The sequence below is a fragment of the Vanacampus margaritifer genome, chromosome 19, assembly GCF_051991255.1.
Source record: "Vanacampus margaritifer isolate UIUO_Vmar chromosome 19, RoL_Vmar_1.0, whole genome shotgun sequence".
In the NCBI taxonomy this organism is placed as follows: domain Eukaryota; kingdom Metazoa; phylum Chordata; class Actinopteri; order Syngnathiformes; family Syngnathidae; genus Vanacampus; species Vanacampus margaritifer.
The window spans coordinates 9,477,421-9,499,618 of NC_135450.1; the positions used below are offsets into that span (position 1 = coordinate 9,477,421).

General features: G+C 39.1%; 1 protein-coding gene across 1 annotated transcript in view; it reads left to right on the forward strand.

Moving 5' to 3' along the window:
* The window catches only part of fut8b (fucosyltransferase 8b (alpha (1,6) fucosyltransferase)), a 127,654-nt gene that overhangs the window by 82,593 nt on the left and 22,863 nt on the right, over positions 1-22,198 (forward strand). Inside the window, exons 4-6 of the mRNA XM_077553350.1 lie at positions 2,186-2,348; positions 11,335-11,449; positions 20,251-20,488. Of these exons, the coding sequence (XP_077409476.1) occupies positions 2,186-2,348; positions 11,335-11,449; positions 20,251-20,488 (516 nt within the window). The remainder of the gene's footprint in view (positions 1-2,185; positions 2,349-11,334; positions 11,450-20,250; positions 20,489-22,198) is intronic.

A 22,198-nucleotide genomic window follows, 5' to 3' on the forward strand; every position in this document is an offset into this window, starting at 1 on the left:
GCTCTTAATATGAAAAGAAAATTACACTGAGCTGTCACATATATCTTACAAATGCAATTATGCCATCTAGTGGCAGAAAAATGATCTCAACACAAATCAATATCACACTCGTTTTTTACAGTAGAGCACATTTTTTTAATGTTAACCCAATTTTATGAATTATTATGGAATTATTGTACCAATGTCTAAAAGATGCACCCATATTTCAATTATATTTTTATATTATATATATATCATATTTCAACATTTTTTCACTTATGTTAACAAGAGTATGAAAAAATATTTTTTTTATTGTACATTTAGAACAGGTAACATTTGCAATTAATCGTGAGCTAACTATTAAAGTCATGCGATTAATTACAATAAAAACAAATTAATCACCTGACACCCCTAATTTAAATATTTTCTTTTTGTTGGTATCATCAGTAGCACTAACGCAAAGAAACACCAGAGACAGAAGGCTTGGTTTCACAGAAATTTAAGATTTTTTAATATTTATTTTTTTATACAGTTCATATGTATTATTTAGTACTGTCAAATCATCACTGTTTAAGAAAAATAAGACCTTTTTTTTTTCTCGTCAGGGTTCGTTCAAGTTTGCAACGTTCGCTTAAAGTTCTATAAACGTAATGTTTTTTTCTTGTCGCAAGAACATTTTGTCTTTGTGACAAGAAAACAACAACAAAACTGTTGGCAAATGTTAGCGATAGGTTCCAACCTTGAACAAACTCTGAAAACATTTGCTAATTTCGCCCCTCAGTGGTATACTGGCTTTAGTAATTATAACGCATTACTATTGGTTTTGATTTTTTCATAATCACCCCCCTAAATTTCAACTTTGCATAACAGCAAACTGTATTTTCCTCTCGAGAAACATTCGTAAGTGGGATTTTGTGCTAAGAGACGAAGTGACGTCAGAACCACAGGAGAGATTTTGCCGGCTAAAACAGCACATTTGAGTAATCCTGATTTGTTAAAAATGGATTAGTAGGAACTGCAAACTTGTCATGCTGTCAGCATCAAAGTGTGTAGAGTAACTTTTGCCTATTAAACTTCCTTTGAAAAGAAGTCTTGACGGACCTGCCAGCCTACAGTATATGGGGTACTCGCCTAGCAGCTAACTGCTAGCCTTAGCGGCTAACGCTTGGAAAAGGTGCCACATTCTATAATGTCAGCATTTAAAAAAAAAAAAAAATGTGTGTATGTGTGTGTCTTTAAGTAATGATCGAACATGACTTCAGGATGACGTTGCGTTCCCTTTTTTAATAAAACAAAATGTATTGACTTTCTGACTATATACAGCTCAAACAGTCAGGTGCTTTTTTTTAGAGCGTAGTCAAATAATATACCCGTGCAGAACGTGGGTGCGTTATGTGTATTTACCTCTCTAAGCGGTGGTCAGAAAGTGCAGGGAAGCTGTCAGGTGAGCGTGGAATGTGTGAATAAAGCGGAAGCGCCGCGGATGGCCCAGTGGCACAATGCGAGTGAAAGGGAAGAGAAGAGACAGACAGAGAGAAAATAAAGAGGGACATGTGAGCGTGAAGGGCAGCGCAGGGTCAGCCTTTCCATCTTGCCGCAGGGGAAGCCAACGCTAAAAATACCCTCTAGCTTCTTTTTTTTTTTTTTTTCACCGAAGGAGGGCAAGAGAGAAAAGAGAATGCCAGATAGCAAGAGAAAAAAAAAAGATTTTCCGTCTCATCCTGCTGGAGGCTGTCTTTCCTTCGCCTTGGTTTTGTTGTGTTTCCACGCAGAAACCAGAGCGGGCAGCTGTGTTATCCATGTGGGTTAGTCCACATTGTTTGGCTGGGGTGCGGTATAGAGTTCCTTCCTGTTGTTAGACGTGTGTGAGAGAAAAACACGTGAAGAGAATCGGGGAGAAGCAGACCTGTGAGGCAGAAAACACAGCCATCAAGAGCTTCTTAATGAGGTCAAAGCAGCACCTAAGGGACACAAAATGAAAACTTTAATGGTTCTTTTCTCAAGCCTCCTTCGATCCATTAGCCTGCTTATGCTCATGTAATGTATTGCACAAACATTCATAAAAAAAAAAAAGAAACATTCAACCCCGTGGCATCTTCTTCCAATTTACTTCAACTCCCTTGTAAATACTTTGAAGTGTCACTTATTTGAAGTTGTCATCTTGTTTTGAACTATATTTTTTTCTCTCCCTTCAACCCCCTTCCAGGCCCGGGGCCCACTCAGGAGGAGCTGCGCCGCAGAGTGGACAATGGCGTCAAGGAGTTTTGGTACTTTGTTCGCAGCGAGGTGAAGAAACTTGCCAACGTTGAGGTCAGCGAGAGGCAGAAATATGCTGAAACGCTCCTGATCGATTTGGGAAACCAGCAAAGGTGAGCATAATAAATGAGGAATGTCGTCAGATTCCCTTGTCAAGAAGATAATCAATTAAATATCATTAAGTATGATATGTATATGTAGTGTTTTTACTAGTACTTTTGATGCATAACCCCCCCCCCCAAAAAAAAGAAAAGAAAGACCTATATATCCCAATATAGCATTTGAATTGAATGGCCATTTTCTTTTTTTCGCATTTTAAATTTGTAGTTCCTGATCATAAAATGGCCACAAGAGTAGAGCTGGGTATCAAGTCAGATTTAAAAAAAAATGTAATTGATTAGATCCCCAATTGCCCAATTTTATTCAATTTACAATTCACTTTAGTTAATTCTTGATTCAGTTAAGGATCTTACACATTACCGATTTTTACATTATTTATTATTTATATAATATATGTTGATTTTTTTTTTTACAGTATGTAATATTTATTTATTTTAATTTTATTTTAAGAATTCTAAATATACATTAAAAAGATTCTGCACACTTGTTAGTTTATTAGAGAAGTTTAATTTTAATTAGGCATGTTTTGGCCACGTACATTTAAGACCCATACTAATTGCCACATGAAGGGGAACATAACATGAAACAAGTTTCTTCGATTCACAATTGTTGTATTTTATATAGTATTTATTTTATTTAAAAAATTGTAAATATAACTTAAAAATATTCAAAATTGTCAGGTATTTCTTAAATGTGAGAAAATATTTTAAATTCCCGTGAAAAGTAAATTTCAAGACCGAAGATACAAAAACAAACAATAAAACAATTTAGCCGTGAAGCAATGCCAGGGGGGGCATGTGTTATTTTATGCATTAAATATATTTAATTAATTGGCTGACTAATCAGTAATCTGTAAAATAAATAAATAAAAATTCTGGCTAAAAATCTGCATCAGCCTCAAAAAATTCATATTGGTTGTGCCCTAGTTTTCACATTTCTTCAATATTTGCATGCAATTGTTCTTAAAAAGATGGAAATTCTGCAATAGCTAAACACGAGAATGGTGTTTGCTGTTTGTGTTTCTGATCTTGTTACAAAATTTGTTATGGCGAAATCAACCATCTGTTGGTGGTGGGGGGGACAAATCAGCGGGGGTCCGTCGACTCGGTGGGAAGATCCACGTCTGCTCTGCGCTATGCTTAAGAACTAAAGGCAATAAAGGGGCTCATTTATTCATATATTGCTTTTTATCTAAACCCATAAAAGACGGTACAGTCAATATAGCTTGGGTTCTGAGACGGAATTTGATTTCTTTTCATTTTAATGGGGAAAAATTGCTTTGGTTCGCAAACAAAGTCTCTTATCTATTATCTCTGGACTGTTTATCCTGTTCCGGGACATGAGGAGGTGGAAGCGGATCTTCCTGGACTGCTTGCACTCAAACACATAAGAAAGTCAGCCAAGTGAAGCACTACACCATCAGAAATTAAGACCTTTACACTCCATTCAATTTGTTTGTGTTGCGTGTATTTACACAATTACAGTGTTTACGGCAAACTTTTTTTTTTTTAGGTCAAAATCTTCACTTTTACTTTCGCTTTTGATTGGCCCTCAGCAGCCTGTTTACGCAGCAAACTAGTTTGGCCTGAATTCACTTCTCCGTCTGTTTGTTATATCCATTATGCCCTCATTGTTCCAAGACATGGAGTCAGTGATTGTTTAGTGGTTCACGCGCCTGACTTTCACGGTCGAGTCTGCGTTGGATGAATGTTTTGAGACGATTCTAATTACGGAACACAGCATCAGTAATCCAAACTTGAGATCAAAAACACGATTGTCCAAATCCTTTAGTATAATCAATTGGTTTGACCCACCTACTGATCAAGAGGGTTTAATTGTACAATTCCAGTAGCTAATGTGCATACAAATAGTAGTGTTTAATCGACTCACCTTCTATTCATGCGTTCAATGCTGATAAGACGCCACTGTGCGCTTACCGTAACGCGCTGCGCCCGTCAAATAAACGCAATCTTTCATTCACCCGTCTCGCTGAATGGAATCAATTTACCTGTGACCAGCATTTAAATAGGTCAGGCCTTTAGAAGGCATTAGATGCGATGCTAAGTACAATAGCGCTGACCTCCACCATCACTTAAACGTCAGTTTGCAAAAGCATCAAGTGCCAGGCAATGCTGTTCCACTCCAATCCAGCAGGTGGCAGTAAAATAATTGCACAGCTACAGCTACAGCTAGTTTTTTTTTTTTTTCACCACCGCTTGCCTCTGCTGGATATTTTCAAAACTGTCACTTTTTTTGTATGCTTTATCAAAATGGTTAGTCTTTGGAAGATGCCCCAAGCAGGGGTGTCCAAAATATGGTAAGAGGGCTTATTTGTGGCCCACTATCCACTTCCAGCGGCCCGCATTATGACAACAAATATATGTTACCTGGTATTGCTTCTTGTCTATCCGTAGAAAAGAGCATAGTTTTTATCCTGGATTTAAAAGCTCGGATGGATGGATGGTATGTTTTGAGTCATTCATTCATAAATTCATTCGTATTATTGACTCTGATAATAAAGTTTACCCACAAATCTGTGGGGCCGTATTGTATTCAAGTACAGAGAAAAAAAACAATACGTTTTAATACAGTTATTATACACAGGTGCATGCTATTCATAGGATTTTACGGTATTCTTTGGCAGATGTCCCAAATCTTTACAGGCTTTGTAGTATAGTTTTTTATAACCCCTCTAACAAACAAACAAATTAACTGACCATCAAATGACAAACAAAACATAATCAAATGTTTATACGTGCGCAAAATGCACTTTCTGCACTCAGCATTTATTCATTATCAAAACCAACCATGCTGTGAAGTGTCTGTCTCTCCTGTCATCAAGCCTACATGCTTGAAAGTCACACGTCTCTCGCTACAAATTAATGAAGTGGAGAAGTGCAATTTGCCATCTTGCGCTCCCGCGGGTGGCAAATTGCAATCGGCGCTATAAGAGGGTCTGCTCACATTCACCGAAAAACCACGTATGTGCACGTTTTAATGGAGCTAGCGTGCGCTCGCTCGGCGGTCCGGCTCCCACGCAAAAGTTCGTAAGTAGGCCGAGTGGATGTTGAGTGGGTGCGAAGAAAGTTCAAAGGTCACAGACTCACCCTGTCTAGATGGCAGACTTCCACTCAGCGGAATGAAGAAAAGCCCGGTGCAACTTATCCAAGTGATTCATTCTAATCCTGCTGAAGTGGCTTATGGAGGCCATTGTCTTAGTCATTGCAGCCTAAGCAGCTTTTCAGAGACTGATTCCTCACCCCTGACACACACACACACACACACACACACACACACACACACACACACACACACACACACACACACACACACACACAGGACTGATGTAGACCTTCGTGCAGGTTCCCTTTTTAAGTCACTGCAAGTGCTCTAGTGAAAGGCTAAGAAAGCTGCAATAAAGAACACACAAATGTTAAACTCCAGTTGCAAATGTCTTCAATGTATATGAGGTAGTTTTGCCAGCAATAACGGAAAATAAAACCTCTGTCTCTCTTCAATAGTTAGGACCTAAAGTTGACTACAGGTGTTACTTAGCCAAAATCATGCACTCCAGTATATTTAACTCATTTACTGCCAGTGCAATAAAAATGGAACTTTTGACGTCTTTAGTCGTCAATGGCAGTGAATGCATTTTAATGGATGTGGCTTATTCAGTGACATCAATATCCTTGAGGATGTTGGGTTGGCGAGTGTTAGCTTCTTCTCCATGCTACTTGTGTTTTCATTTTGTATTTGTGATCACAGTCTTTTTTTTCTTCTTTTTTTTCTACTTAAGCAGCAGGTGTTTGTGTCTCTAATTTACGCTTGCAATACAATTTCAATTGCTCTTTTTTAAAATTAATTTTAAAAAAAATTGGGCAGTCATTTTGTCAACAGGGATGTGATTTTTCCGCTAATTCGCGGAATTCCGCTTTTTTTTATCTCCCCCCCCAAAAAAAAAAAATCCGATTTTTTTTTTTTTTTTTTTAGTAGTAGTTTATTGTGTATGCACATGACTCCGACAGATAACATCTTCTGCTATAACAAAGACATTTGTGGTATGCTCTAATATGAGTTACTTTTCATTTGGTCATGATACAATTATTTGTTCATGAAATTTGAACTCTTCAACATTATTTATGTGTTAACTTAGTAATCACATTAGTTAGATATGATGATATTCTCAGTGATAGTTTTTAAAAGCAAAGGCAGTCCAATGTTTTTGAATGTGACTGATTTTGAGTTGACTAAAACTGCCATTTTATATGGGATAGTTCAATATACATTGAAAATTTATGCTGTTGTTTTGTCTATTTCTTTGTCATGTGAGTGCATTGAAAGTGCCAGCGGCCCCCAGACCCCCGGCTAAATTTTCAGATAATTTCACTTTGGTCAAATCACATCCCTGTGTCAAGTGCTTATTGAGGCTCAGTTTGGACCTGGATGGATTGTTAAAGTTACCATTGTCAATAAGTGGGTTTCCATCCACCCGTTTTTATTAGAATTTTCAAAAAATGCAAAATTAAAACTGAATGAAAACGCTACAAATTCAAAAAGGGCCCAAAATTCGCCAAAAAGTTTTTACGCTTGGAGGGGGTGGATTTTGTAGCCAATCGAAAAAAGGAAAATGCTAATTTTGGCAATAAATGCTGACCGGATATTACGCCACACGTACGTTTGTAGTCACAAAGCAATGACGGGCAATAAATTAAGGTATGTTTGGGGGGACAGCGAAACTGATGTTTTTTTTTTTTTGTTAATTAAAAAAGTGAATATTGAATGCAATAGGTGGGAAACGGCAAAGAAACCTACAGTTTATCAAGAACTCATATGACGTCATCGCACGGCGCAGTCGCTTCCTGTTTTTCTTCTTCTTCTTTTAAATGACTGGTGGATCCCATTTCTATGATGTATAGAGTCCCCTCTAAATATTCGCAAAAGAGGAACAGATGGAAATGGGCATAAGTCGCATGTTTGTTTTGCGCCTTTTCAGTAAATTTGCTTAAAAAAATTGGATTTGATTTGACTGTATGGAAAGCTGACTAATATTTTGTGGCTTTGTCTAACCGCTACACTCATTCGCAGCCTAACGGAGGGTGCGAGGCACAGTGCAGTCCAATAATTGGTCCCGGGAAAATAGTAGCATTGATGTGACACTAAGAATGGCATGTGAAGAACACAATAGGCCCATTTTCTCAAACAAAGCTTTTCTTGTAAAAAAAAATAACCGAATGCCAAGAAGAAAGAAGCCCATTCATCTTCATTGTTGTTCTTTGTGTACTGTTTTGCTCCCTGTTTTTGTTGAATTGTCTTGTCGCGTGTAGACCCCGCTGTTGTTATTTCTACGAATAATTGATACTTTCCTCAAAGTGATTGTAAATAATCCAAAGCACAGATGGATACATTAATTGTGTTTCTATGTATTTCAATGGGAACTAGTACCTTGATTTATGAACGTTTCAAGTTACAAACAAGTTGGTAACTTGAGGTAACTCTCCAAATAGTGATCTTTGTTTTTACTCAACAAGAACATCAATAGCACCACCAAACCCCTCTAAGCTTTATGATAGTCACCTTTCGCAGCAAGCAGGGTTTGCTTTGGCTTCCCGCATCGGATCCCTGATGGCTCCCTTGTGCACACTCCTGGAAGGAAAATTGACATCCATTCACGGTCCACGCTTCCAAATTCTAATTGGGACAATGAGTAATGCTGAAGTCATGGTTGTAGACAAAGGCGATATCCGCCGTGCTCTAGTGTTAAAATAGGACATTTTGCCGCTTTGTGTGCGCGCGCGTCTTTGGATGAGCTACCAAATATCTGAACGCGACCTCTCCGACACATAGGATTTGACTGATTTGGGTCAAAGAAGTGAGTAATAAATTAAGCTTGCATAAGTGTGTGTTTGAGAGAGTGTGCGATGTGTTTGCGTTGGCCCTTAGCGGAATACATCAGAGCTCGCGCTCTCGGGCAACTCGCGAAGAGGATGGCCGCGATATTTGGCAGTGCGCGACATCCACACACATTTTCTGTCAGAGTCTTGCAGATAGGATTTCTCCCAGAAAGAGCTTAACAACCACAACGTGTTGTCACTCAGCAAGATGCAGATAAAACATTCAGAGTCTTTGTAATATTATTTCCGCAGCCTTCCATCATCATAATATACTTTTAGGTATGTTCAATGCCCTGTGGAGGATAGCAATAAACCCGCGCGTCTGTCTACCTGCTGGGGTTCAAAGAAGGGAATAATAAATCTGCAATCTTATTTTATGTTGATTTAATCTGTGTGCTGTTTGGCAACTTCTGCATGTCTGCCCTGGTTTGAAATCAGGAGAGATAAAAAAAAAAAAAAAAGGCTAGGAATAAGATCAAAGGCACCGATGCTTGCATCTTGTGCAAATATTCGCTTCACTTTTCCAGGATCACAAAGACGCAGTTGGATGTGCAAGCAGGGGCTAAGACGACCGAGCCTCTAACTCGGATCACTTGTATCTCAAATCACATTTCCCCATTGACATATGACATTAATCCTGTTATGATTGCATATGATGTGTATGCAGTTATTATGCTTATGCGGGTCAGGGGGTCATTGTGTTATGGCTGTATTATGTTTATGCAGTTGCTATGATGCCAATGTGATGATGATTTTTCAGCCGTATTGGCCACTCTTAAGTTTGTCTAGTCTTATGCAGTTACTATGTCCCTTGTGATAACTTGATGATGTTCAAGCCGTATAAGCCACTCTTAGTTTGTCTGGTCTCATGCATCTACTGTCCCTTATGATGATAAAGTGATGTTTTAGCCGTGTTAGCCACTCTTACTTTGTCTAGTCTTATGCAGTTGCTATGTCCCTTATGATGATGATGTGATGATGTTTTCGCCATGATAGCCACTCTTTCTATAATCTTATGTGGTTACCGTGTACCTTACAATGCTAATGTGATGCTGTTTTAGCCGTAGTGGCCATTCTTAGTTTGTCTAGTCTTATGCAGTTACCATGTCCCTTATGGTAACGCGATGGTGACGTTTTAGCCATATTAGCCACTATTGTGATAACTTGCTCATGTTTAAGCCGTATAAGCCACTCTTAGTTTGTCTAGTCTTATGCATTTACTGTCCCTTATGATGACAATGTGATATTTTAGCCATGTTAGCCACTCTTACTTAGTCTAGTCTTATGCAATTACTATATCCCTTATGATGATAATTTGATGATAATGTTTTAGTCATGCCAGCCACTCTTTGTCTAGTCTTATGCAGTTACTATGTCCCTTACAATGCTAATGTGATGATATCTTAGCTGTATTGGCCTCTTAGTTTGTCTAGTCTTATGCAGTTACCATGTCCCTTATGGTAACGCGATGGTGACGTTTTAGCCATATTAGCCACTATTGTGATAACTTGCTCATGTTTAAGCCGTATAAGCCACTATTAGTTTGTCTAGTCTTGTGCATTTACTGTCCCTTATGATGACAATGTTATATTTTAGCCATGTTAGCCACTCTTACTTAGTCTAGTATTATGCAATTACTATGTCCCTTATGATGATAATTTGATGATAATGTTTTAGTCATGCCAGCCACTCCTTGTCTAGTCTTATGCAGTAACTATGTCCCTTACGATGCTAATGTGATGATGTCTTAGCTGTATTGGCCTCTTAGTTTGTCTAGTCTTATGCAGTTACTATGTCCCTTGTGATGATAACGTGATGATGTTTTAGCCATATTAGCCACTCTTAGTTTGTCTAGTCTTTCGCAGTTACTATGTCCCTAATGATGATAATATGATAATAATGATGTTTTAGCAGCGTTCACCATTCTTTGTTTGTCTAGTCCTATGCAGTTATTATATCCCTTATGATGATATTGTGATAATGTGATGATGACGATTTTGTCGTATTAGCCACACTTAGTTTGGCTAGTTTCATGCAGATTACTCCATCCCTTATGATGATAACTTGATGACGTTTTAGCTGTATTAGCCACTGATACTTTGTCTAGTCTTATGCAGCTACTATGTCCCTTATGATGATGATGTGATGATGAGGTTGCGGTTTCCCATCCCAACTCTTCCATGCAAGTTGTTCTTCCATGTATTCGAGCTTGCTTCCATGCATCCAGCCCTGCTCTCTCAAATAAGGTTTATCGGCATCCAGGTTGCTCAAGGTTCTTACTAGTCTGGGTTTGATGAGCAACGGTTTGCGTCAGAGTGCAGGTTGTCACAAAACCGCAGCAGCTCTTCCTGCTACTAATAAAAAATAGCTACAACCCATTGCAGCTGCTTTTACACAGTGTGTGTTGTTTACGTCGTATCATACATGGTAGTAATTGGATATCCCCCGCTATAAAATTGTCAAGTGAGAGCTGATTAGTGCAAGGTGATTCATCGTATGCTGCTAGCCGGTGGTTGTTCAGGGATGTTGTCAGACTTTACCTTGCATCAGAGTATAAATATAACATCAAGTAAAGGCTGGCTGAAGCATCATTAAACAACATACATACCTGTCTGTACAGTGCAGTGACTGCGAATAATGTCAAAAATATTTCATATGAAATACGGCAGGGTAGTACAATATTTATTGTGCCAATGCCTCGTAATGTCATGTTCCAATAACATATCTGTAAGGTTAACTGCCAAGATGCCAGTAATGTATTCCCAGCGCACCCCCCCGCCCCCCCCCCAAAAAAAAAAAACTTATGTTTTCTGCCAGACTTGTTAATCGGGTCCCTTGTATGTTATACATATGCGATGTTAATACATTTACAACTTTTATTTTTCATTCATTTTTCATGTTCTGGTAACAATTTTATGCAGCAACGTATTGGCAAGAATGAAGTGCCTGTTACGCTGCCAACTAGCGAAATGATTTATGCTTGAACAACAAAAAAACACTTTGTTACATAAGATTCTTGTATTAGGAATTAGACGTTTATGGCAAAAACGGGTTTCCTGCAGAGATGAACCATTTCTTGTGGTTGCAGGTCCATCATGACAGACCTGTACTACCTCAGCCAAGCAGATGGAGTGGGCGAGTGGAGGATGAAGGAGGCCAAAGACCTGTCGGATCTGGTCCAGAACAGAATCACATACTTGCAGGTACTTGGGGACGATTACGCGGTGCTTCTTTCTTCTCTCTCTGACACACTTTTACTGTTTCTCTCTATCGCTCTCGCACGCTGTCTCATAAACACTCATTCGCAACGTGTCAAGCTCACCTACGACAAAACGTTATATCCGGGGAGGACCCATGCAAATGTTTCTCTTTTGCATACACTTGCCACAGCCCTTATGAATTTTCCCACCTGCTTGTCTCATTTGCACCATCCGTAACTGTCGGCATCGCTTTCTTACAAGGAGCAGGTGAGAGGTGTGATAACACACCGTCTCGGCGCTCAAATTCCTCACGGGTAGGGTGCTTTCTGCTTGTCAGCGCCTTATGTAAACACGCACGCAAAATGAATAAAAATAGAAACATTCCAGAAAGACGTTTAAATGACAGCTCATATGTATGTATGTGTGTGTGTTTTTGGTGTCAGAATTAGTGCGTTAATTATGAGTCAATTTGAAGTTTCTTTAACGCCACAAATTTTTTTTAACGCGTGATTGACCGCCCCTTACTTGGAAGGCATGTACTGGGGTACACGTCCGCGTCAAAATTAAGCAGCAATAATATTGATAGTAAGTAGTGCTGTCAAGTTAAAGCGTTTATATATATATATATATAATATATATATATATATATATATATATATATATATATATATATATATATGAGAGAGGGAGAGAGGGGGGATGAGAGAGAGAGAGAGAGAGAGAGGGGATGAGAGAGAGAGAGAAGGGGGAATGAGAAAGAGAGAGAGAAGGGGGAATGAGAGAGAAAGAGAGAAGGGGGAATGAGAGAGAGAGAGAGAGAGATAGAAGGGGGAATGAGAGAGAGAGAGAAGGGGGAATAAGAGAGAGAGATAGAAAGAGAGAGAGTGACAAGGGGGAATTAGAGAGAGAGAGAGAGAGAGAAGGTGGAATGAGAGAGAGAGAGAGAAAGAGAGAGAGAGAAGGGGGAATAAGAGAGAGAGAGAAGGGGGAATGAGAGAGAAAGAGAGAGAGAGAGGGGATGAGAGAGAGAGGGGGGAATAAGAGAGAGAAGGGGGAATGAGAGAGAAAGAGAGAGAGAGAGGGGATGAGATGAGAGAGAGGGGGAATGAGAGAGAGAGAGAGAGAGAGAAGGTGGAATGAGAGAGAGAAGGGGGAATGAGAAAGAGAGAGAGAAGGGGGAATGAGAGAGAGAGAGAAAGAGAGAGAGAGAAGGGGGGAATAAGAGAGAAAGAGAGAGAGAGGGATGAGAGAGAGAGAGGGGGAATAAGAGAGAGAAGGGGGAATGAGAGAGAAAGAGAGAGGGGATGAGAGAGAGAGGGGGAATGAGAGAGAGAGAGAAGGGGGAATGAGAGAGAGAGAGAGAGAAGGTGGAATGAGAGAGAGAAGGGGAATGAGAAAGAGAGAGAGAAGGGGGAATGAGAGAGAGAGAGAGAGAAGGTGGAATGAGAGAGAGAAGGGGGAATGAGAGAGAGAGAGAAAGAGAGAGAGTGAGAAGGGGGGAATAAGAGAGAGAGAGAAGGGGGAATGAGAGGGAAAGAGAGAGAGAGGGGATGAGAGAGAGAGGGGGGGAATAAGAGAGAGAAGGGGGAATGAGAGAGAAAGAGAGAGAGAGAGGAGATGAGAGAGAGGGGGGGGATGAAGGAGAGAGAGAGAAGGGGGAATGAGAGAGAGAGAGAGAGAGATAGAAGGGCGAATGAGAGAGAGAGATAGAAGGGGGAATGAGAGAAAGAGAAGGAGGACTGAGATAGATAGAGAGAGAGAGAGAGAGTGAGAAGGGGGAATGAATGAGAGAGAGAGAGAGAAGGGGGGATGAGAAAGAGAGAGAGAAGGGGAATGAGAGAGAGAGAGAGAGAGAGAGAGAGAGAGAGAGAGAGAGAGAGAGAGAGAGAGAGAGAGGAGAGAGAGAGAGAGAGAGAGAGAGAGAGAGAGAGAGAGAGAGAGAGAGAGAGAGAGAGAGAGAGAGAGAGAGAGAGAGAGAGAGAGAGAGAGAGAGAGAGAGAGAGAGAGAGAGAGAGAGAGAGAATAAACTCTCACAGGCACACGAACTGTCACCCCCAGCCGGCACTCTCCCGTTCCTCCGCGGCGGCCCGCGCTGGGTCGTCCTGCAGCATTAACGAGCCGCCGTGTTTGATGAAGAGGACCTAGTCAGCCCGGCTGGGCGGAGACAGCCCCACTAACAGCTGCTGTCACCGCTGCTGAGGGATCACACCGCTCCACCAGCTGCCATTACTAATTTATCACACACACACACACACACATACGCAAAACACAGCCACAGCTATGCACAGATGGGTTCACGCACACACACCTGTGCAAGCCTTTTTCCCGCGTTTGCACAGAGATACCTCACGTGTGTTCCTTGTTTTAAATGACACACACACACTAACCTACACGCGCCCGTGCGCACACTCGTGCACGGCCCTGCTGTCTGTGCCACCCGCAGTATTCTCTCCCCTCATTCCTGATTTAAACTAATTCCATGTCTTCCTGCTCCATCTGTCCACTCATACAGCGAACATGGCAGCTCCTTTAGAGAGTCTTTGTCAGACAAGCTTTTTTTTTTTTTTTTTTTCTGCCACTTTTGCATTTTGACGTACAGTACAGGTGAAAGGGCGGCTTCGCTCCTTGTCACATCTGCCTGTAAAGCTCTTAAGTGGAAGCGTGAAGCTGACGTGTGTAATTTTTTTCCTCTCAGTACTCTTGATTCTAACATCATCTTGACTAAAGTAATTTTTTTTGGGGGGGGGGGGGGGGTGCGTGCCTGTGAGCAAGCTGCACTTCCACTTTACTGTCACATAACTAGAGAGAGATGTGTGTTCGGAATCGTATCCTCATTTGCCTGCTCCTTTATCATTTTATAAGGATTTTTACGTTGTTACATAGTTAACGCATCAGTTAAATGAAAAATAGTTTGGCATTATTATTTGTAATTAACCAGATCAGCATCAGCTGGTAGACCAGTGCTGTACATCGGTACTAGTACTCCGATACTTACGGCACTAGGACCACTTCACCAGTCTGCAATGTTTGGTTTGATTAAATTTGTCCCAAGGAGGGATAGACTGATTATCAGCCGGGCCGATTATTGGCGCCGATATACAGCATTTTGCTCAATATCGGCTATTTTTAGTATGTAAAATGTAAAAGTGTGTTTAATTTAAGGGAACTATTTATTTACATTTTCAGTTGACTTTCAGATCATTAAAAATGTACATTAATTTCATGCAATTTTAAGGAAAAATGTGATATTGGTATATAGAAGAAATCTTTCTTTAATATATTCTGTTACAATATTTTAATATATCAAATACTAGTGGTATCAGTATTTGGTATTGGCGACTACTCTAGAGTTGAATACTGTACTGGTATCAGTCTGAAAAAAAGTGGTAACAACAAACATCCCTATTTTTTTTGTATGGCATGACCCCTTCTTGTGACTGTCAACATTTCCATCAAGTGTTTCAGACTCTTTTTTTTTTTTTTTTGTTATGGTTTACCTCGTAATGTATGATCCCTCACATGACAATATACAGCAGAAGCCAGTACAAAAAAAATGTTGAAATATTTTTCAAAATGTTTTTGGGTATTGGAAACAACAAAACCTTGCAATATCTCAATGTTAACATGTTATTGTATTTTAGCAAAAAAAAAAAAAAAAAAGAAGTCGCCAACACATGATTTGCCTTTGCGGGCCACATTAAATGATGTGGCGGTCCAAATCTGGCCCCCGAGCCTCGATTTTGATACATGTGCCTTAAAGCATTCAAACTCAAAAATCCCATTGCTGATAGACGATGTGTGACAATAGATTTTGTTTCTGGCGTTCATTTTGAGTCTGTTGAGTCTCAAGACGCAATCCCAGATCAGCTTCCACATCTGTTTGCGTGACCAACGACGTGCGTGACATGCAAACCTTTCGTAAATCAGGCCCTCTGTGACTTTGCAAAGTGATGGCCACTGAAGGCGACAACTAATGGGCGAAATATATTCGCACGTTTATGAAGAATTAATCCCCTCCATCTGTTCAAGTGGGTGAAGGATCCGTCCCAGCGTTGTAGCGTTGCCGGTGTGGGGCTTTATGCGCGGCTCTTTTGATGTACATCACATGTGCATTACCAGTCCAATAGCAAACAAAAATGAAAAAGACTGCCAAGTCAAACCAGCAGGAGCTTTGGTTGGGGTCCAATATCTAGTCGGTCGGTTTTTATTGTCAAAAAAAAGCAAAGTGACTGCATCCTGGAAGTGTTTTTGGAGCAGGCTGCTTTTAGTTTACAGCCAAACGTCCACTTTAAGGCACCGCGGCGAGTGAAGGTTGAACTCATTTGAAGTCAGACTTGTCACAAGAGCAAAGAGCGTTCATTTAAGTCGGCAACTTTTTTATAGAGCAGCACAAATAATTAAAGTTTTGTGACTGTCAAACTAAATCCTGCGGCGGACTATATTCTAGCCGGCGTGTATATAAAAGAAAGATGAGCGATATCAGCATCATTTATCGGCGCACTACAAACTTGACATGCTGCGTATGACAAATTAAAAAACTGATCATTGTTCGATAACGGTTGTGCATTTTTGCAGAGACTTCAGTAGTAGCCTACAGATTGTCTTAGTTTTATTTTTTTTTTAACATAATTAACCCTGGAGAACCCAAGAACCCTTTTCTTCTTTGGAAAATTATGAATTATACATTAAATGACTGCTATAAGTTCACTGAACACCAAAATATATGTTTTTTCAAATGTTTTTTTTTTTCAATGTATTCCTAATTTAGGATTAGGGCGAAATTTGACCCTTTGGGATTTAGAGGTATCCTTTCGAAAAATCAGAATAACAAAAACTGTCAGTAAACTATTTAGAATTTAAAAAAAAATAATCAATCAAATACACAGCTACATTGAACAATATATATTTTTTTGTTTTATTTGTTGCATTTTAGCCATCAAATATATGTTTTTTTTTTTTCAATTTATTCCCTAATTTAGGATTAGGGCGAAATTTGACCCTTTGGGATTTAGGGGTATCATTTCGAAAAATCTGAATAACAAAAAATGTCAGTAAACTATTTAGAATTTAAGAAAATAGTCAATCAAATACACAGCTACATTGAACAATATACATTTTTTTGTTTTATTTGTTGCATTTTAGCCATCTTGTCCACCACCACTCTGGCTCATGGAAGTGCAATATTCATCCACTAGATGGCCCCATGCAGGGGTCAGAAGTGGCACTCTGGACTTTTGAAGTTAAATTTGTAAAAAAAAAAAAAATGAAGGTCTTTGTTATTTGAGTAGCAGAATTTATAGGGGCCAAATTTGACCCCATGGGTTCTCCAGGGGTTAAGATCATTGCAAAATACGGAATGAATTTCTTTGTTCATGAATGAGGACCTTTTCAGATTAATTATCCTTTAAATTGCTATTTTTATGAGAGTGCTTGGTACATGCCCCGTGGTAGGTAGTCCGCCTTCCCTCCCACATTACAATAACATGCATGTTTGGTTAATTGTAAACTCTAAAATACCCTTAGGTGTGATGTTGACTGTGAATGTTTGTTTATATTTGACCTGCCATTATTGGCTGGAAACTAGTCCAGGGGGTGTACCTCGTGTCAGACCACGCCAAGGAAAGTGTGTTTTAGATCATGATATTAAGGATGATCGTTTTGCATAAAACTGGAAAAAGTCATATTGGTTCATTAAAAAATGGGAATGAATGAAATAGATAGCCTATAGCTAATAAAGATCTGAATTACAGGCAGAACACTCTAAGATCTTTTTCTTATGTTGTAATATGTAAAAAAAATCATTTAAAAAACTGCCAGCCAATTGGTCGAGCCCTACCTAATACATATTGGAACGGTTCACAAATTCCACAGTTCGGTTCGGTTTGATTTTCGTTTTTTTTTTTTTTTAATAATATTTTTTTTATTATTATTATTTTCACTTTTGTGTTGGTAAGTACGTAACTCCTTCGTCTCCGTCTTTCAGGAGTTCCCAGAGGTAAGAATGCCAAGAGGATGCAAAAAAAAGTAACCAGAGCAAAGGATGGCTATTTTGAAAAATCTATAATATAAAACATGTTTTCACCTTTTATTTATTTATTTATTTATATATATATATATATTTTTTTATTATTATTATTTATTTATATATATATATATGTATATATATATATATATATATATATATATATAAAAGTAGTAGTACTTCATTGTCCCTCAAGTGCTTCAAGACAATCAATAATTCAATTTGACTATTATAACAACCTCATTTTTTTACGGCATTGATTAAGCGCAGTGTAGTAAATGACCCCCATATTGCATTTTGTGCAAAACTCTTTTCGTTCCACTTTACAATCACAATGACTCACCGATTTATCATATTCACTCCCTTTCAACCATTTCCTGCCTCAACAACATCAAGTGGTTTGCGTCAATGGAATCACTCTCTGCGTTTGACCACATCGCTTAAACAGCGAGGGATCTGTTATTCTTTAACCGCACGCTTTAGCACTACTCCACCTTCGCACCGAGTACACGAACGCTATGCAGCACGTTAACGTCATGCACATTTCACGCACGACTCGCTCTCCAAGGTCAGCCGGGTATGAAAGACCAAACAAAAAGCTCGACAAAAGCTCCTTGTGAGTCTGCTACTGTAGATTATTCGTATGCAAGTCGCTCAGCACTTTGAGTGAATGCGTCTCCACATGATTAAAAGTCAATGCAGCACACGGAGAAGGGAGCGTTCCATTTTTCCCTTCCTTTTTGTCTTAGCCCCCCCCCCCCCTTCTCTACTTTCAACCTCCTCCCACTCCTCCTCTCCCTCACCCGCTACTAAATGCGAGTGGAATACTGTGAACCCTCCACATCTGCAGCAACCCTAATGAGGAAAACACTCCCATCAGCCATGTAATTGCTGTTTAGGAAGCTGGCTGGCGCGGGGAATCGGAATCACAACCTCGCGACTCGGCTACAAAACAGCCCGTGTCACTCCTGTCGGCTTGCTTTTTATCTTTTTTTTTTCTTGAGCTGCCGTCTGTATGTGGCTGTTTCTTTCCCCCTAGTGTCACTTTTTTTTTTTTTTCCTGTTCTACATGTAACACTTTTTATCATCAGAAAGCTCATTCATGAGATGGGAAGGAAAAGCAAGTTTGAGTGAGGCAAGGGGAGAAAGAAGACTGAGGAACTTAATGGAGTGATGGGAAAAGGTGAAATACAGGGGAACAAATACAGTGGGAGCCGTTAAATGCCACGTTCAAATGTCAACTGTCAATCGAATGCCATTAGTACCACCTGGAAAGATGGATGCGACTTCATCCAGCTTCTTTACTACCCGGTCTAAAAAAAAAATCCCCCTCGATCTTCCGCCCTTCTCTACCACATGCATGCACTCATGGCTGACAACGAGGCACTCTTAACTCACTCAATAGTTCCTGATGTGATTGACAAGGGTTCAATGTTATGGCCACGCCCCTTTTTTGCTGAAAATGGGAAAAGCTCCCAAACCCATTACCCGATTGATCTAAAAAAAAAAAAAAATTATGTTGTGATAGCACTATCAACAAATGATTAAATAGGTTTTTTAATCTGTTTTGACCCATCATCAAACACCCTCCTGACATAAGTAATTTTTGTGATACATATTATTTATATATGATGGGTAACGCTGTGAATTTCTCCACTGCGGATAAATAAAGGTGTGTCTTATCTTATCTTAAAAAAAGTGTATTTCTATCTGTTTCCGTTTAGCAGAAATTAGCGTTAGAATATAGCTAAGTTTAATCATTATTCGCAAACCTGTTTAAAACACTGAGGAAAAAGAGCTTGTTGCAACATGGTCCTGGTTGATCTTTTATACTCTGCTGCCACCTGCTGGCCGTTTTTTTGTGATAACTTTAATTGTTTTAAGCAACCTCTTCAGGTCAGAGGCTGCATAAAAAAAATATTTAAAAAAAAAAAAAGTGTTTTAATAAATAATATATAAATATAATATCTAAATAAATACGTTTTTGGGACCATGGCAATATCTAAAATAGAACGTTTTTATAAATTTTAGGGAGCAAAGTTAAGGGGCCACGCCAACCTGAATCCCTGTCTGTCAGGTCGGATTTTTTTTCTCTCACTTTCTCTCAATTACTTGCATGCACTCATGGCTGACAACGAGGCGCTCTAAAGCAGCTACATCATCCCAACGACGCATTCTGACTACCATATCAGACTTTACCTCGAAATGAAATGAAAATGTGATGTTTTGTTTTCATATCTCGAAACTAAAAAGGATTGTTGTCTTTCAAGCACGCTGTTGAACTGCGTTGCCTGGAGTCTATTTTCAGTCAGCAAGTGATATGAGCTTACAAGTATTTATGGAAGCAGACCTGTGTGTTAATTGGCAGCGAAAAAAAACACTATGCCCTTGTCCATTATAATAATGGAACATGTCACCAAGTGGAGCAGCAAGGCCCACTGGTGCTGCTAATGATGTATTTTTTCTTTTCTTTTTATAGTTTCAGCAGCAACAGAGATCAATGGCACAGCAGGAAAAATATGTAATTTTCTTTTGCTGTCCAGTGAAAATAATAAATCAGAGTAATTTCATTTACTCTTTCAGAATAAAGTGTGGGGTAGGATTATCAGAGAGAGGTAGGAGCAGAAGAAGCCGACTGAGGTTAGGAAGCGGGTCGTGTAATATCAAATAAAGGTAACAAAGCAAACAAGATCAGTCGTCGTGTGTTATTAAAATTCAGGGAGCAGCACCGAGATGAAGGTCAAGCAATCAAATGTATTGAAAACATTGTGTTTTCTTCTAGAACCCTCCGGACTGCAGTAAGGCCAGGAAGCTGGTGTGCAACATTAATAAGGGTTGTGGTTACGGCTGCCAGCTCCATCACGTCGTTTACTGCTTCATGATCGCGTACGGCACCCAGCGGACGCTCATCCTGGAGTCCCACAACTGGCGCTACGCCCCGAGTGGATGGGAGAGCGTTTTCCTTCCTGTCAGTAACAGCTGCACCGACCGCTCGGGTGCCACCACTGGACATTGGTCAGGTACGTCCAAAAACCTTCCGCATTGTCAGATGTTAAAACAAAACAGATCTTTGACAGTAATTATACACAAACATTTACAGGGTTTCCCCCAGTACTTTATTAGCCTGGCATGCCACCAGACTTTTCTTAGCCCAGGGTAAGCGTCAAACCCCACCCACCAACACCCCCATCCCATGTCAATGAGTAGTAATTGTTGCATGTTGCTGGCTGGCGTGCGAACTCCCCGAATGTAATTCGTAAACCCCCACATTTACATAAATGCCACATTTACAGTACTGTAAATGTGAAAAGTTCATCCTAAAATGACAAAAAAGTCCTTGAAAAATGTATGTAAAGTGACAAAAAAGTCCTTGAAAATGTATGTAAACAAAAAAGTCAGTGAAAATGTATGCAAAAATTACAACAAAAAAAGTCTGCGAAAATGTATGTAAAACGACAACAAAAAAAGTCTGCGCAAATGTATGTAAAATGACAACAAAAAGTCCTTAAATGTACATAAAATGACAACAAAAAGTCCTTGAAAAATGTATGTAAAGTAACAAAAAAGTCAGTGAAAATGTATGCAAAAATGACAACAAAAAAGTCTGCGAAAATGTATGTAAAATGACGACAAAAAAGTCAGCGAAAATGTATGTAAAATGACAACAAAAAGTCCGTAAATGTACGTAAAATGACAAAAAAGTCCTTGAAAAATGTATGTAAAGTGACAAAAAAGTCCTGAAAAATGTATGTAAAGTGACAAAAAAGTCCTTGGAAATGTATGCAAAAATGACAACAAAAAAGTCTGTGAAAATGTATGTGAAATGACGACAAAAAAGTCAGCGAAAATGTATGTAAAATGACAACAAAAAGTCCGTAAATGTACGTAAAATGACAAAAAAGTCTTTGAAAAATGTATGTAAAGTGACAAAAAATTCCTGAAAAATGTATGTAAAGTGACAAAAAAGTCCTTGAAAATGTTTGCAAAAATGACAACAAAAAAGTCTGTGAAAATGTATGTAAAATGACAATAACAAAAAAGTCAGCGAAAATGTATGTAAAATGACAACAAAAAAGTCAGCGAAAATGTATATAAAATGACAACACAAAAGTCTGTGAAAATGGATGTAAAATGACAACAAAAAAGTCTGCAAAAATGTATGCACAATGGCAACAAAAGTCTGTGAAAATGTATGTAAAACTACAAAAAAAATCCTTTAATCGTTTCGCACCTCATGTAACAAAAACCGTATTAAATCATATTTTGTGTAGAGATGCACACCCCTAATATATATATATATATATATATATATATATATATATATATATATATATATATATATATATATATACACACTACTTACTGTCCTGAGCATAAAACAAACATTTGCTTTTTGACAAGAGATTGTTTTGTGTATATAACAATGTTGGCATGGTACGCATACAGAGGACTGAACATGGCTTCAAAACCTGGCACAAATGGGCTGATCTTCCACCCACAGCCACTCAATTAGATCCAAAAACTTTCACCTCGAAGGCTTCATACATATTTCAGGAGCTGAATCCAAAGAGACAAGAGTGTAACAGCGAGCAACAAACATGATGCTTCTCTAGTCACTTTGCAAATGAACTGAGTCACATCCTCTCAGGAATAAAACCCATCTCCGTCTAATTAAGCATTGCCCCTCTTCGCCTAAACATTCCCAAGTAAAACAAGAACTTTTCGCATTT